Source organism: Morus notabilis, unplaced genomic scaffold (genome assembly GCF_000414095.1).
Source record: "Morus notabilis unplaced genomic scaffold, ASM41409v2 Scaffold552, whole genome shotgun sequence".
NCBI classification, from domain to species: Eukaryota; Viridiplantae; Streptophyta; class Magnoliopsida; order Rosales; family Moraceae; genus Morus; species Morus notabilis.
The window spans coordinates 751,149-763,587 of NW_010384344.1; the positions used below are offsets into that span (position 1 = coordinate 751,149).

General features: G+C 34.8%; 1 protein-coding gene across 2 annotated transcripts; it reads right to left on the reverse strand.

Annotated features, from left to right (window-relative positions):
- Nucleotides 1–387: 387 nt before the first annotated feature.
- On the reverse strand, nucleotides 388–8,080 carry LOC21405586 (E3 ubiquitin-protein ligase RNFT1). Of its 2 annotated transcripts, XR_002903693.1 has the most exons (10): nucleotides 7,600–8,080; nucleotides 6,519–7,195; nucleotides 5,883–5,959; nucleotides 5,624–5,792; nucleotides 3,492–3,580; nucleotides 3,118–3,282; nucleotides 2,885–2,962; nucleotides 2,341–2,444; nucleotides 1,045–1,236; nucleotides 388–513 (listed from the first exon to the last, which is right to left on the reverse strand). XR_002903693.1 is itself a non-coding variant. In XM_010114752.2 (9 exons), the coding sequence occupies exons 2-9, from the start codon at nucleotides 7,174–7,176 to the stop codon at nucleotides 1,131–1,133; spliced, it is 1,446 nt and encodes a 481-aa protein (XP_010113054.1). In that variant the 5' UTR covers nucleotides 7,177–7,195; nucleotides 7,600–8,080; the 3' UTR covers nucleotides 824–1,130. The 2 variants fall into 2 exon arrangements, 1 of the variants encoding a protein (XP_010113054.1); XM_010114752.2 differs by lacking the exon at nucleotides 388–513 and having other exon boundaries at nucleotides 824–1,236.
- Nucleotides 8,081–12,439: the final 4,359 nt, after the last annotated feature.

Sequence of the window (12,439 nt, forward strand, 5' to 3'; positions counted from 1 at the left end):
TGTTTTAAACATCAGAGACCAAAATAAAATTTGAGATAAAGTTGGAAGACCGAGGATTAAAAAAAAAAAAAAACAAACATGTATACATTTCCACAATTCATTCAATGTGGCTGGCCTTAATAAACCTTATAGGCAGCAAATTCTTTTTCACTAGGGCAAGCGAGGGAATAAGTTAACAATGAAATTATAACCAAGATCCCATATTCACCTTAAAAATGTCTCTGGGACACTTATCTTCGAAGGATGGTTTAGACACATTGATTAAACAGCCAAATACTCTTCCCGACCAAATCCCTCACTAATAAATATAAGCATACACCACGTACATACTTACATCCAAAAGCAAGCACCACAATCATAGAAGATTACAACAAAAGAAAAAAGTCTAATGCCTTTTTTTTTTTTTTTTTTTTTTTAATTTCATTCTAACTTGCTGAATTCTGCTACTTAGGTAAGGAAAGTATCTTGACGGGTTTTGATGTTCCATTATGTCGAGTGCAGTATAGTCATTCCCTAGACAAGCAAACTAGAGTATTAGTTCTCTCATTTCATGGTCATTATAGAATGAATTCAGATTGTCCCGAGTTTTTATTGCCTCACCGTGTTAAATAATGAATCTTAAATAGCGAACATCACATAACTGATTTTAAATATTCATATTCTTGCCTCTTCTATGGGTCAAACAATAACATTCGAACATTTAAAGTAACAACCAAGTTTAAACCAAAAACCAAAATTTTAGTCCATTCAAGAAAAAGAGAACTCGCAAATGTGTAGTCCACTTAGAAAGACAACCATTAAAAAAATGAAAAATAAATAAAAATTTTTTTAAAAAAAAGGCAGGGGAAACTTTCATTCCACAGCAAATGAACAGTGATACGTTAGTCCTGGAGAGGTGATTCCTCAGTCGGTAAATAAGCCATTACTTTACACTTTTAACTTCTTCGACACAACCATATGAACAATAGCCAGTTAACTCTATGCAACCAGTTTAAATTACTTTGCAAGGGAAACCCGTGAACAAGGCAATACAATCAAATTTACCTGTGCATTTGTAAGAATGGAAGAAGGCTGCTTTGAGAATTCCAAGCTTCAAAGCAGAAAAACTCCCTGGTTTGACAATAAGCTTTTCAAAACAACTGAAGAAATAGACTAGTTGACCCATCGCCAAATGATCTAAGATCTGCAGGTTTGACCAAAGCCCTGCACAAAGGACAGGTCCGTTCCCTCTCGAACCTGAGAAAATATGTCCATCAATCAGTCAAAAACTCAAAAACAAAACCACAATAGCAAACAAAACATGGAAAACAAGGAACGGCCATGATTGCATTTGCAGGAAAAAGGGTAATATCAAAGGTGATGCGAAACAAGATTAGGATTTTAGGATTTAGTTGATTTTAATATTTATTTTTGAATGTAAACTAATGTTTATGATTTAGTTAACTTCAATATTTTATTTTGAACTTTAAGTTAATTCGACATTATGTTGTATCTCTTAGGATTATTTTATCTTCTAAGATTTATTTGAGATTATGTTGTCCCTCTTAGGATTATTTGGAATATTCACAATAATTATTTAACTCAACTTATTATTAGTTTTAGATTGCCATAAAATATAAAAATCATAGTAATTGTAATTAAGTTGGAGAGTGTCTTTGGTTCATTAATAATATTGAGATTTCTACTTCCTTCTTGTGTTCTTGTTTCTCTTTAAATCTTCTACATTCTCTTCTCCGGCTCTCTCTCTCTCTCTCTCTCTCTCTCTCTCTCTCTCTCTCTCTATTGGTTTTCCCTCTCTGTTTGATTATGTCTTTTCTGTTTAGATTCTAACTCTTCTATTCTCTTTTTGATTATGTCTTTTCTATTTAGATTCTAACTCTTCTATCTTGGTCCGACATCAAAAGAAGTGCCGTAACCTTTTAAAAAATGTCCAACACATTTTTTCTTTAAAAAAAAGGGACGACGAATCCATCGCAGCCCCTGCTTGCCAAAATGAATAATAAAAATACTTCCACGTAAAATTTTAATGGTGTCAATATTTAAGTGAGAAAACAGCAAAATGGGGACAACATATTTGGACTCCGACGAATTTTGTCTTTGTGAGGCGAGCCATAAGTGCTTGAGTTTTGAGATGTAAACCTCAAAATAACCACACAAAAACAATTCAAGGTAATAAGAACTATGAACTACTAACAGGATATTTACAGTGAAGAAGATGGACCGTTTTTTGCAAGCACTTCAATGTAATTATGTAATAGGCAGAAAGTGCAACTAAAGGTAATTGCAGAAACAGTTTTCCAAGAATAGAGAACGTCATCTAGATAACAACAGTAAACTTACCATTCTGATACACAGTCCTCACAAAAGATGTGCTTGCAGCGAAGTAGGATAGGAACATGCATCTTCTCTTGGCATATAGCACATAGATCACCAGCTGCATTCACCTGTTTTCAACAACTAACAGGTTAAAACTGCATTGACTGAAAAAATGTCCCTATAAAAAAACTTCAAAAGAAATAAGGCAAATACACATACTGTAGCACACGGAAGCCCAGGCAGCACAGAAGGATATTAAAAGTAGCTATTTTATATTTTAGCCCAAAATTTTAAAAAGAAGATTGGGAAAGCTCACAATCTCTCAACAATGAATTTCTTAACCTCAACGAACTCGCTTAAAACTAGGAAAATATGGAGGAAAACCCTTTAAACCATCTAGACGGTAATTAGAAGTTTGACAAGTTCTAAACAGAAAAATTAGTATAGAAGGTATGATATTGTTCTTTTATTGCAAGGTTCATAAATGATGATCTTGCACACACGTGTGTGTGTGTACAGGCCATGGCAAATTTCTTAGCAAAATCTATCGAAAACTAAGTCCACTTACCTGTTCAGATGTTGCATATGCTCCATAGTGCACTTCTTTACGCGATAAAGCTTTCAGTGCAGCAAAGAAGGATTGCACCTGACAATATCCCAAGAAAGGAATGGAGAGGGAAAAGAAAAGTACACGCTGTGTAAGAACACCACTCTTACCAGAACCCAATCTTGATGAGGGAGAAGTAGAAAGATATTGGAAACATGGAAATCTATATTAGCAATTTAGCAAGGAAACCTTACCTTTTCAACAACAGACGTGAGCTTGAAAGTTAAATACAATCCTGTCATTAGTGATGAAAAGAGGCTTCCATATTCTTTATTCAAGAAGAAACGGTACCAGACCGGTGTTGGCAATAAGGCACGGTAAAGAAGCAGCAGATACTCGATCAAAGTTAGCATTTGACCCTGGAAAAAGTAGGTATTTCCTACAGTCAGAAATAAGGGCACACAACATTCATAGACACAAAAATATGAATGATACTCTCTGTTTTGAGAAAAGTAATAAGATAATTAAGACCGGTCAGTGGACGATTCTTTCACCTACTCAAAGACTTAGCCTACATCTCTTCCTCCCCAAAATTTACATCAACATTAGATATTTTCTGTTATCTCACCTGCTTACGATAATTTCGGCCCCTGCTGTTTTTGTAATATATCAATAAAAGACACTTGAAAACCATTGCTGCCTGCCGAACCAGGGTATCTGAAAGAAATGATTTCTAAGAAACTATTGCAAGGTACTGAAACAACATATATATTCATATAAGAATGACAAAAAATGACATGGATTTATGGGAATATCAATAGAAATATCCACATCAAATATAATATGCGTAAAAACTGGCAAACAATCAAATGTTATGGGTATTTAATTTATCAAACATAGAAACTTTTGAACAGAATTCCACTAAATATTAAAACAATAATAAAAACTGCACCAAAAACATTCCCCTTTCAGATAAATCACCCAAAAAAAAAAAGTATGAGTAACAAGGAAGATAAAATTATAAGCTAACCTCTCAATTGAAAGCAACTTAAAACAAGTCGTCTATCAATAATACTAGTCAAGTTCAGTTAAAGGATATGCTGCTTCATACTAATTGGTAAACGAGAAACTTATTTTTGTCATTCCTTGCATTCTCATTTTCTTTCTTGGCTTGAGGAAACCAATTGTACTATTAGCTATATAGTTTTAGGGGAATACAAGGAATCATATAATTGGTAGATTACATAATTTCTACTTATAAAATTACATTTATCTGTTAAAAATACCTTATCAGTTTATTATTTATTAGATTATATCTAAGGTACAGCAGAATGATAAATAGAGCTTGAAGATCAATAATGTAACATTTTTTGTAGGACTTCTTGTTCTCCTTTCAACTTCAGTAGTTCTTTCATAAAGTTCTCTGTCTGTTTATTTATTTAAGAAGAAGAAGAAGAAGCACCATGAGCTATATAAAGCACACCTTAAGCTAATTCTAGATTTCCTAAGCTGCAATTTGGTCTAATGCCACTCACATCCTAAGCTGGCTTGCTTCCCTCAACCAAGGGTTAAACCACCAACGGCCAACCAAGATCTGACACATCTTTCTCTATTTCCGAGGGGGTAAAAGAAAGCCCCCTCTCTCTCACAAACCTAATTGTACACAGCAGACACTCTAACTGTCCTCTCATGTCCTTTTCTAGTCTAGAGTCTACCCACAGCATCCGCTTTAAAGGGGTGACACGGGGCCAAAATATCAGAAAAATGCTGCAAACCCAAATGGGAGAATGAAATGACAAACAGCGGAAAGAAAAAACGGGTAAACTGACAAAATCTCAAGCATAGCATCGTCATATCGGCGAGATCTTGAAATACGTTAACTAACATTTTATCTCTATTGGTCTCTTCAAAGTAACGACATCCTAGCCAATATTTAGACTGATAAGACAACTTCTTTATCCTTATAAATACATTCATTGTATATTTACGTAGGTGCACAACTCGTCAAAGTAGACACCCCTACAAAATCATACACAAATGGGAGATGCCTGGCTGGCAAAGCACTGGATAATAAATAAATTTCCACGCCTCAACTATCTCAACAGTTGATAATAAATAATGCAGAACTCAAGTAGGTCATATCATTAGACCAAATATGCAATCTTGAATAAATAGAAGTAACAAAAAAGGAACTTAAGAATTCATATTAATTGCCAAGATCTTGACAATTTCTTATATGTATCCTGAACAGGGAAAGGATTCATTTGAAGAAAGATAACACCACATCAATTCCGACATAAGGGTAATTGCTCATCAAAATTGTGCATTCCTATACGTAAAGAGTATTAACCAGGACAAAATAATTTGTCTGCTGAAAATTCAGAGTTCTACACATTTTCTTGGTTTTTGGCTCAAAAGGCACTGTTTAATGGATGATAACTTTTGGAGAGCAATTATGTTTTGGAGTCTCGTTCATCTTCTACAGAGTTGACGCTTACCTTTCTCTTTAATTATTATGATTCTAATTTCTTGAAACCATATTTTCATTTTGTTCTATAAGGACATTTCTTAATAAGTAATCTATTTCATCTATATTAGGAAAATAACAAACAGGGGTTCTTCGCTGGAAGAAAGTACAACATTTGCGAACTCATAAGTATAGCAACAGTGAGAACTTAGGATAAGAACAAACCGCTCACCATGAATGAATGGTATGTTCTTATCCTCTTATCAAAAAGAATAAAACATTAAAGAACATACCATTCACCATGATGATGAAAACAGCATGCCAGAAAGGTGGTATTACTTTGGGAGGAAGCATCACTAATGGGTACAAAAGATCGTCATTTTGATACCACCAGTAAACACCAACAACATGAACCGTGAATGCAAGACAGATGCCAATAAGAACAGACACTTTCCTCTCTCCCTGCAGTCACAAATAATTTTAAGCTTGACAAACAATCATCAAACTGAAAAACGGAGAAAATAAAAGAGAACTATAAGCACGGACTGATACCTTTAAAGCCGTCTGTTTTCTTACAATATCGTTCGACTTGAACATAACAGCAGCAATCCATATTGTGACAAAGAAACCTAAGAAGTCATTGCACAAAAATGGAAAGACATTAATTTAAAAGAAATTATATTTATGCATAAAAGGGAGAAAATAGATATAGAAAGAGAATTAGCAATGCCTTGTAAACTTCCTTAGATATATACTTTGGTTCTTAACCTCTCAAGTTTTGATAATTTAGTACCAACAGCTAGCAATGTAGAATAACAGAAAGAAACTGAACTTTCCCTTAACAAGTTATGGAATTCCACGTACTAAACACACGATCACTTAAGAAGGGTATACAGAGGGAAGAAAATCCCCATGACTGGAGCCTAAATAGCCAAAACTTTTAGTTTAAGAATAAAAAAAAAAAGATCACGTAAATCTCTAACCACCAGAAACAGCTTATAGACTTATAGTCAAACTTCTTGAGAATTAAGCATAATGGTAGTTTTAAACATGGATGCCACGATGCACGCCTCTTCTCTAAGGCCAGGCAAATCTTAAGAATTAACCCCACAATCATCATAATAATTTTAAAATCTGCAATAACAGAGCATAATAAGGAAATTACAGACTTTTCAAAAAGAAGAATACCTTGCAAATGCTGCCGGATAAAGACCACCAACAGAAGCAAAGAAAAGGGCAGAACCTGCTCAATCCACCTAGCAGCCTGCTGAATGTCGTATCTCTGGTAAGACGAATCCCTGCCATTACCACTACCACCACCTCCTCCTCCTCCTCCATCCCCTCCATCTCCATTCCCATTCAACGACTGTGAAATTCCCTCTCCGATGCCCCGGTCAGCCCGAGAATCCCCCAGAGCGTCCGGCGCCAACTCAGCCGCCACAGAATGAGGAGCAACGACGTCATTCGACGAGGTGGCAGCTTCCCTCGCCTGCCCAACAACCAAGCCAGTCCCTTCCCTATCATGCTCCTGCTCTGTCGCCCCAATTATCCTGATCGAAACCTCCCCATCATTGCCGGAAGCCGCCGCGGGCTCGTTGAGATGGTCCCTGAAACCCAAGACGCGTCCGCTGATCAATCCCTCGGTCTCCTGATGATTCGAACGGCCGCCGCCGCGGAGAATTCCCGAGTATTCCAACAACGCGGAGAGAGGCGCCTGGAATACGTTGGAAGCAGATAGCAATCCGAATCTTCTGGAACCACTACTACCACCACTACTGCTCGATGAAGAATTAGAAGACGAAGAAGGACTCCTGTACGCCTCGGAATTACCACCGGGCGATTCCATTCCTCGGATTGCCCTAACCCTAACCATTTACATAAAAAAAAACACAATAATTACCGGAAAAATTGGAAAAATTCAAGATTATGGAGAGAGAGAGAGAGAGAGAGAGAGAGAGAGAGAGAGAGAGAGAAATATAGAAACACAACCTCGACACCGAACCTCGGAATTACCACCGGGCGATTCCATTCCTCGGATTGCCCTAACCCTAACCATTTACATAAAAAAAAACACAATAATTACCGGAAAAATTGGAAAAATTCAAGATTATGGAGAGAGAGAGAGAGAGAGAGAGAGAGAGAGAGAGAGAGAGAGAGAGAGAGAGAGAGAGAGAGAGAGAGAGAGAGAGAGAGAGAGAGAGAGAGAGAGAGAGAGAGAGAGAGAGAGAGAGAGAGAGAGAGAGAGAGAGAGAGAATTATAGAATCAAACCTTCGAAACCGAACCTCCGTTTGAGAAAAATCAAGAGACAGCGATCATCGCGAAAACCCTAACCCTAACAAAAAGGGGAAATCAAAATCGCTTAAAAATCTGGGCTTTGGTTGAATCCGATTCCTGAAGAACTCGATCGACGGAGGAAGGAGAGAAAGAGGGAGAAAGAGCTCCGATCAAAACGACGTCGCGTAATGAAGGTTCTGGTTTTGGATGCTCTTGGTTCGTCCGAGGCTTCTGACCTTCCAATTCGTACTTTTGTTTTTTTCTTCTCTTTTTTTATGATTAATAATTAAATAAGTATTATTTCGATGTCTCGACGTGTGAAGACGTATCTATCTTTCTAATTTCATATAAAAATATTTACGATTTGCTTTCTTTCTGTTTCTTCCTTTCCTCCTCTCGTTTGTAGCTGAACGCTCTATTGAGGGAGAGCGCGAGAGGAAGAGAGAAGAGAAACGTGAGAGAGAGCGCTTTGCGATTTAGCCGAATCAAAAGTGGAGAGAGAGAAGATTTGTCTTAATTTTCGTCAAGATTGATTTGCCCCGTTTGTTCTTTCCATTTTTTAGTTTCCTTTTTTGGGTAACTAGTTACCAAAAATAAATAAGTACGCGCACGTGCATTCATCATAATTTTTATAGAGAGAATTTCATTTTAATACGTTGTGTTATATTAAAATATAAATTTAATATTTTTTATTTTTAATAATTTCATGTTAATATTTTGATATTTTAGAAAATTATCGTTTAGTATTTTGAGGCAATTTTTTTGATACGTAAGAAGACAAAAATGCCTTTATTATTAAATATGTCAAAAACTTTTTTTAAAAAAAGTTCTTAAATCTACAACGAAACACTCAAACTTCACTGTGTCTTAAACATAAAATAAAAATCTTGATTACAGGTTTAAGATTTTTAAAAAGTTTATACATATATTTAATAATAAAAGTAATTTTGTCCTTTAGTATTTTAAAAAACTGTTCTAAAATATTGAAAGAAGATTTTTTAAAAGGTCAAAATATCAGTATGAAATTATTAAAAATAAATTGTATCAAACTCATATTTTGATATAATACAGGATACTAAAATGAAAATTTTCATTTTTTATATGAAAATCTAAAATTTTTCTAGTATTAGTTGTGTTTATTTATTACTCATTTAATAATTGAGTTTAGTAAAAAAGAAAAAAAGTTTAGTAAAGCACATTTGAAAAGAAAAAAATAACATAGTAACTTATTTATATGGTACATCTAAAATGAATTGTTTTAAATATAGTAAAGTGAGAAAAAAAATGTGAAAGTATTCCGTAAAAAGATTAAATTACAAAAGAGCACTTGGTAAAATATATAAAAACATTAAAAAAACAAAAGAAGAATAGAAATAAGAAAAATTAAAAATAAACAAAAAAGAAATAAAAAGCAAATTAGAAATAAAAAATGTAAAAAATAAAAATAAAGGAGAGAAATGAGAGCTTCACCTGTAGCAAAAGAAGAAGCAACATCTTTTAACTCTTTTATGTATGTTAGATAGATAGATTAGATTATATGTTAGATAATTAAAGAGAAAAATTATACTAAAAACAAATATCTCATGTTATAATGTCTCTAATTTTACAATTTTTATATTATATATTGTTTCAGCATGATATCATCTTAATCAGATTTAATGGTTTTTTAAAAACTCACATTATTAATAAGGAACTGACCATAAAACAACTTATTCAACAACAAAAGAGTATGCATAAATTTTTTTTTTCAGATTCTATTTACACTTTTATTTTATTCTCCACATCTTTCTTTTGACCACACATCCCATATAATTTTAAATGATTAGTAACGGTAAAATCAGCACCATGATCACAACCGTACACTTGGATAGCATTTGAAGTAACAGGTTCACTAAAATTGATTGGCCGAAGAATCGAATCAAGAGACAACATGAAATGAAGAAGAACGATAGCAGTAGACCCGTAGGCACCACTGCAGATATTTTAGGAAAGAAGGTTTTTTAGAGGCCACGAAGTTCAATCCAGCCAAATCTGATAACGACACGAATCAGATCAACATTGAAGAGGAAAGCTACCATGAAACAAATTAGGAAACAAGCAATGAGAAAGTCAACTGAAGAAAGAGGAACTACCCATTCTCTAATCAACAGCACATCAGCTCAAGAAAAAGCGAAATTAGAGATCATCTCCTATAATAGGGGGCTAAGATCACGAATTAGACATGCATACAGGTCTCATATCTCGTGTTTTTCGTATTCTCTCCTTCTCTCTCTAGATTCTCTCTCTAAATCCCCTCCTTTTTTCTCCTATTCTTATTCACCATTGTAATTGTATTTTTTACAAGATACAATGGAATTCTGAGACCCTATAGTAGGTGTAGCCTTTACATTTAATGTGAACCATAATAAAGCTATGTGTTTATTGACTCAAATCAACTCCAATCTATTCACCAATCGCGATTGATACTGAGAGTGGCCATCAACCCTCTAAACAGATTTAATTGCAGAATTTGACCTTTACAATGATATAATTTAGTTTTTACACACCTTTATTATTCTAAAACTATCTCTAACTATTTTCATAAGATAATCACTTTAGTATCGTCTAGAATTATTTTCAGTTATTTTTTAAAATGTTTCTGCACGTCTTTTGAAGCAAAAAAACAAAGAAACATGTAAACCTGCATTTAATTAACAAATACTTTGAAAGTGAGAAAGATAACAAAAAAAAATAATGAGAATGGTTTTTGTTAAAGAACAAGAAAATGGTTTAAAGCTATTTTTCCTTTTCATTTTCATTTTCAAAAAAATCGAGGTTAAAGACGAATTAGTGATCTCTATGCTTAGTGGTGGCTTGATAGAGTTTTGGGTTTGTGAATATGGTTTTTGGATCGTGACATCATGTGATGTGAGGGCATTAGTGACTTGGTGGCTTTGGGAGTAGAAAAAGGTGTGATCAGGTAGAGATTGGTGATGATGAGTGGGAAGTGTTTGGTGAGGATGCTGCATGAATAAAATTAGTAGATGAAATAATAGGAAGATTAGATTGAGAATTAGGATGAGAGCAAGGACTACCTGACCCCGCATTAGAAGTTGGCTGAGTTAATGATGACCGAGTTAGAGAGCTAGATGAAGAAGCCGTTGGAGCATTTTCAAGTAATGCAGTCTCAGAGTAAGGCATATGAGGCGAGCTCGGTGATTTTGCAATAGAGAAAAGAGATGCTTGTGTGATAGAAGGTGAGAATGAAAACCAATCTTTGGAATCAGTGGGAGATAATGTTTGCTTAGCATATGGAAATTCAGTTTCAATAAAGTGAACATGACGTGAGGTCTAAATCTTATTAGAAGTTAAGTCCATGCAAAAATAAGCACTTTGATTTAGTGAGTATCCAAGAAAAATACAAGGAGAGGATATTGATTCTAACTTATGAGAGGTATAAGTTTTTAACCATGGAAAGCAGAGACAACCAAAAACTTTGAGTTTGTTGTAGTTTGGCTTTTTAAGAAATAAATTTTCATATGGAGAGGAAAAATTAAGATTTGGGGTTGGAAGTCGATTAATTAGATAAACAGCAGTTTGAAAAGCATAAGACCAAAAGTTTTGAGGAATTTTTGCTTTATGAAAGAGTTAAACAAGTGTCAACTATATGCTTGTGACGCCGCTCGGCTGTTCCATTGTGTTGTAAGGTGTGTGGTGGTGTTTTTAGATGTTGAATGCCCAATGTAGATAAAAAAATCTTTTAGCGCAATATACTCTCCACCACCATCTGTATACATGGACACTATTGGTTTATTAAAAAAAATTCAACGACAGTCTTAAATTGACGAAAAATATTAAAACTGTTAGATTATAAATGCAAAGGATAGAGCCAAATATATTTAGTGTAGTGATCAACAAAAATAACATACTATTGAAAACCATCAAATGATTTAATAGGAGAAGGCCCCCAAACATCAGTGTAAACTAAATTAAAAGGTCCATGACTTTCTAAAATTGACTTGCCGAACGGAAAACGTTGGCTTTTATTACATAAGCAAGATTCACAAAAAAAAAAAAAAAAAAAAAAAAAAAAAAAAAAAACCTTGAAGTAGAAGACAAATATAATAATCCTAAGTTGACCAAAACCTTAGTTATTTTAAAGAAGGATGGCCGAGCTGCCCATGCCACACATCTGGGGTGCCCCGGGGGTGTCCCGGGGGTGCAACCTCGCCAACGACGCGACGAGACCCAACACCAAACGCGGATCACAACTCTGAGATCTTCAAGACGCAAGATTGTTGAGCCTTAACCCGTTGTCTATCAAGACGCAAATCAAGAACTACGAAAGATGAAGAATGCTACACCAAGATTATCAAGAATCCCCGTTAATCTTAATGATAAGTTCGATTGTTGAACGCCACAAGAAAAATACTTGATAAGTTAAAAAAGTTCTCTCAAGAACTAAGAAGCACAAAATATGCAAAACCTCAATATGATTATTCAATAATTCATCCCAAAAATGAGTTTAACATCCCTATTTATAAAGGATGTGATTTTAACACTAAAGAAAACTAAAACATCTAATTACCTAAGCTAAAGTCCAAACTCGGCTATCTAGTCCAAGTCCAATTCGGACCCTATACAATTCCAAGGCCAATTCGGCCACAAATATTCCCCTAGGCCCAATGCAGCCAACTTGAATTGGACTCCCCTTATTAAGCCCTTTGTAATTCCACTTGAATCTTCTAGAACCTTAATCATGGTGACTAGGTTTTCTTCATTCGGCTTTGGGCTTGTGTTGGGCTTCCATGTGTTTGCCATGTCTCCAACTTGTTGAACCAGCTCGTTCAATGGA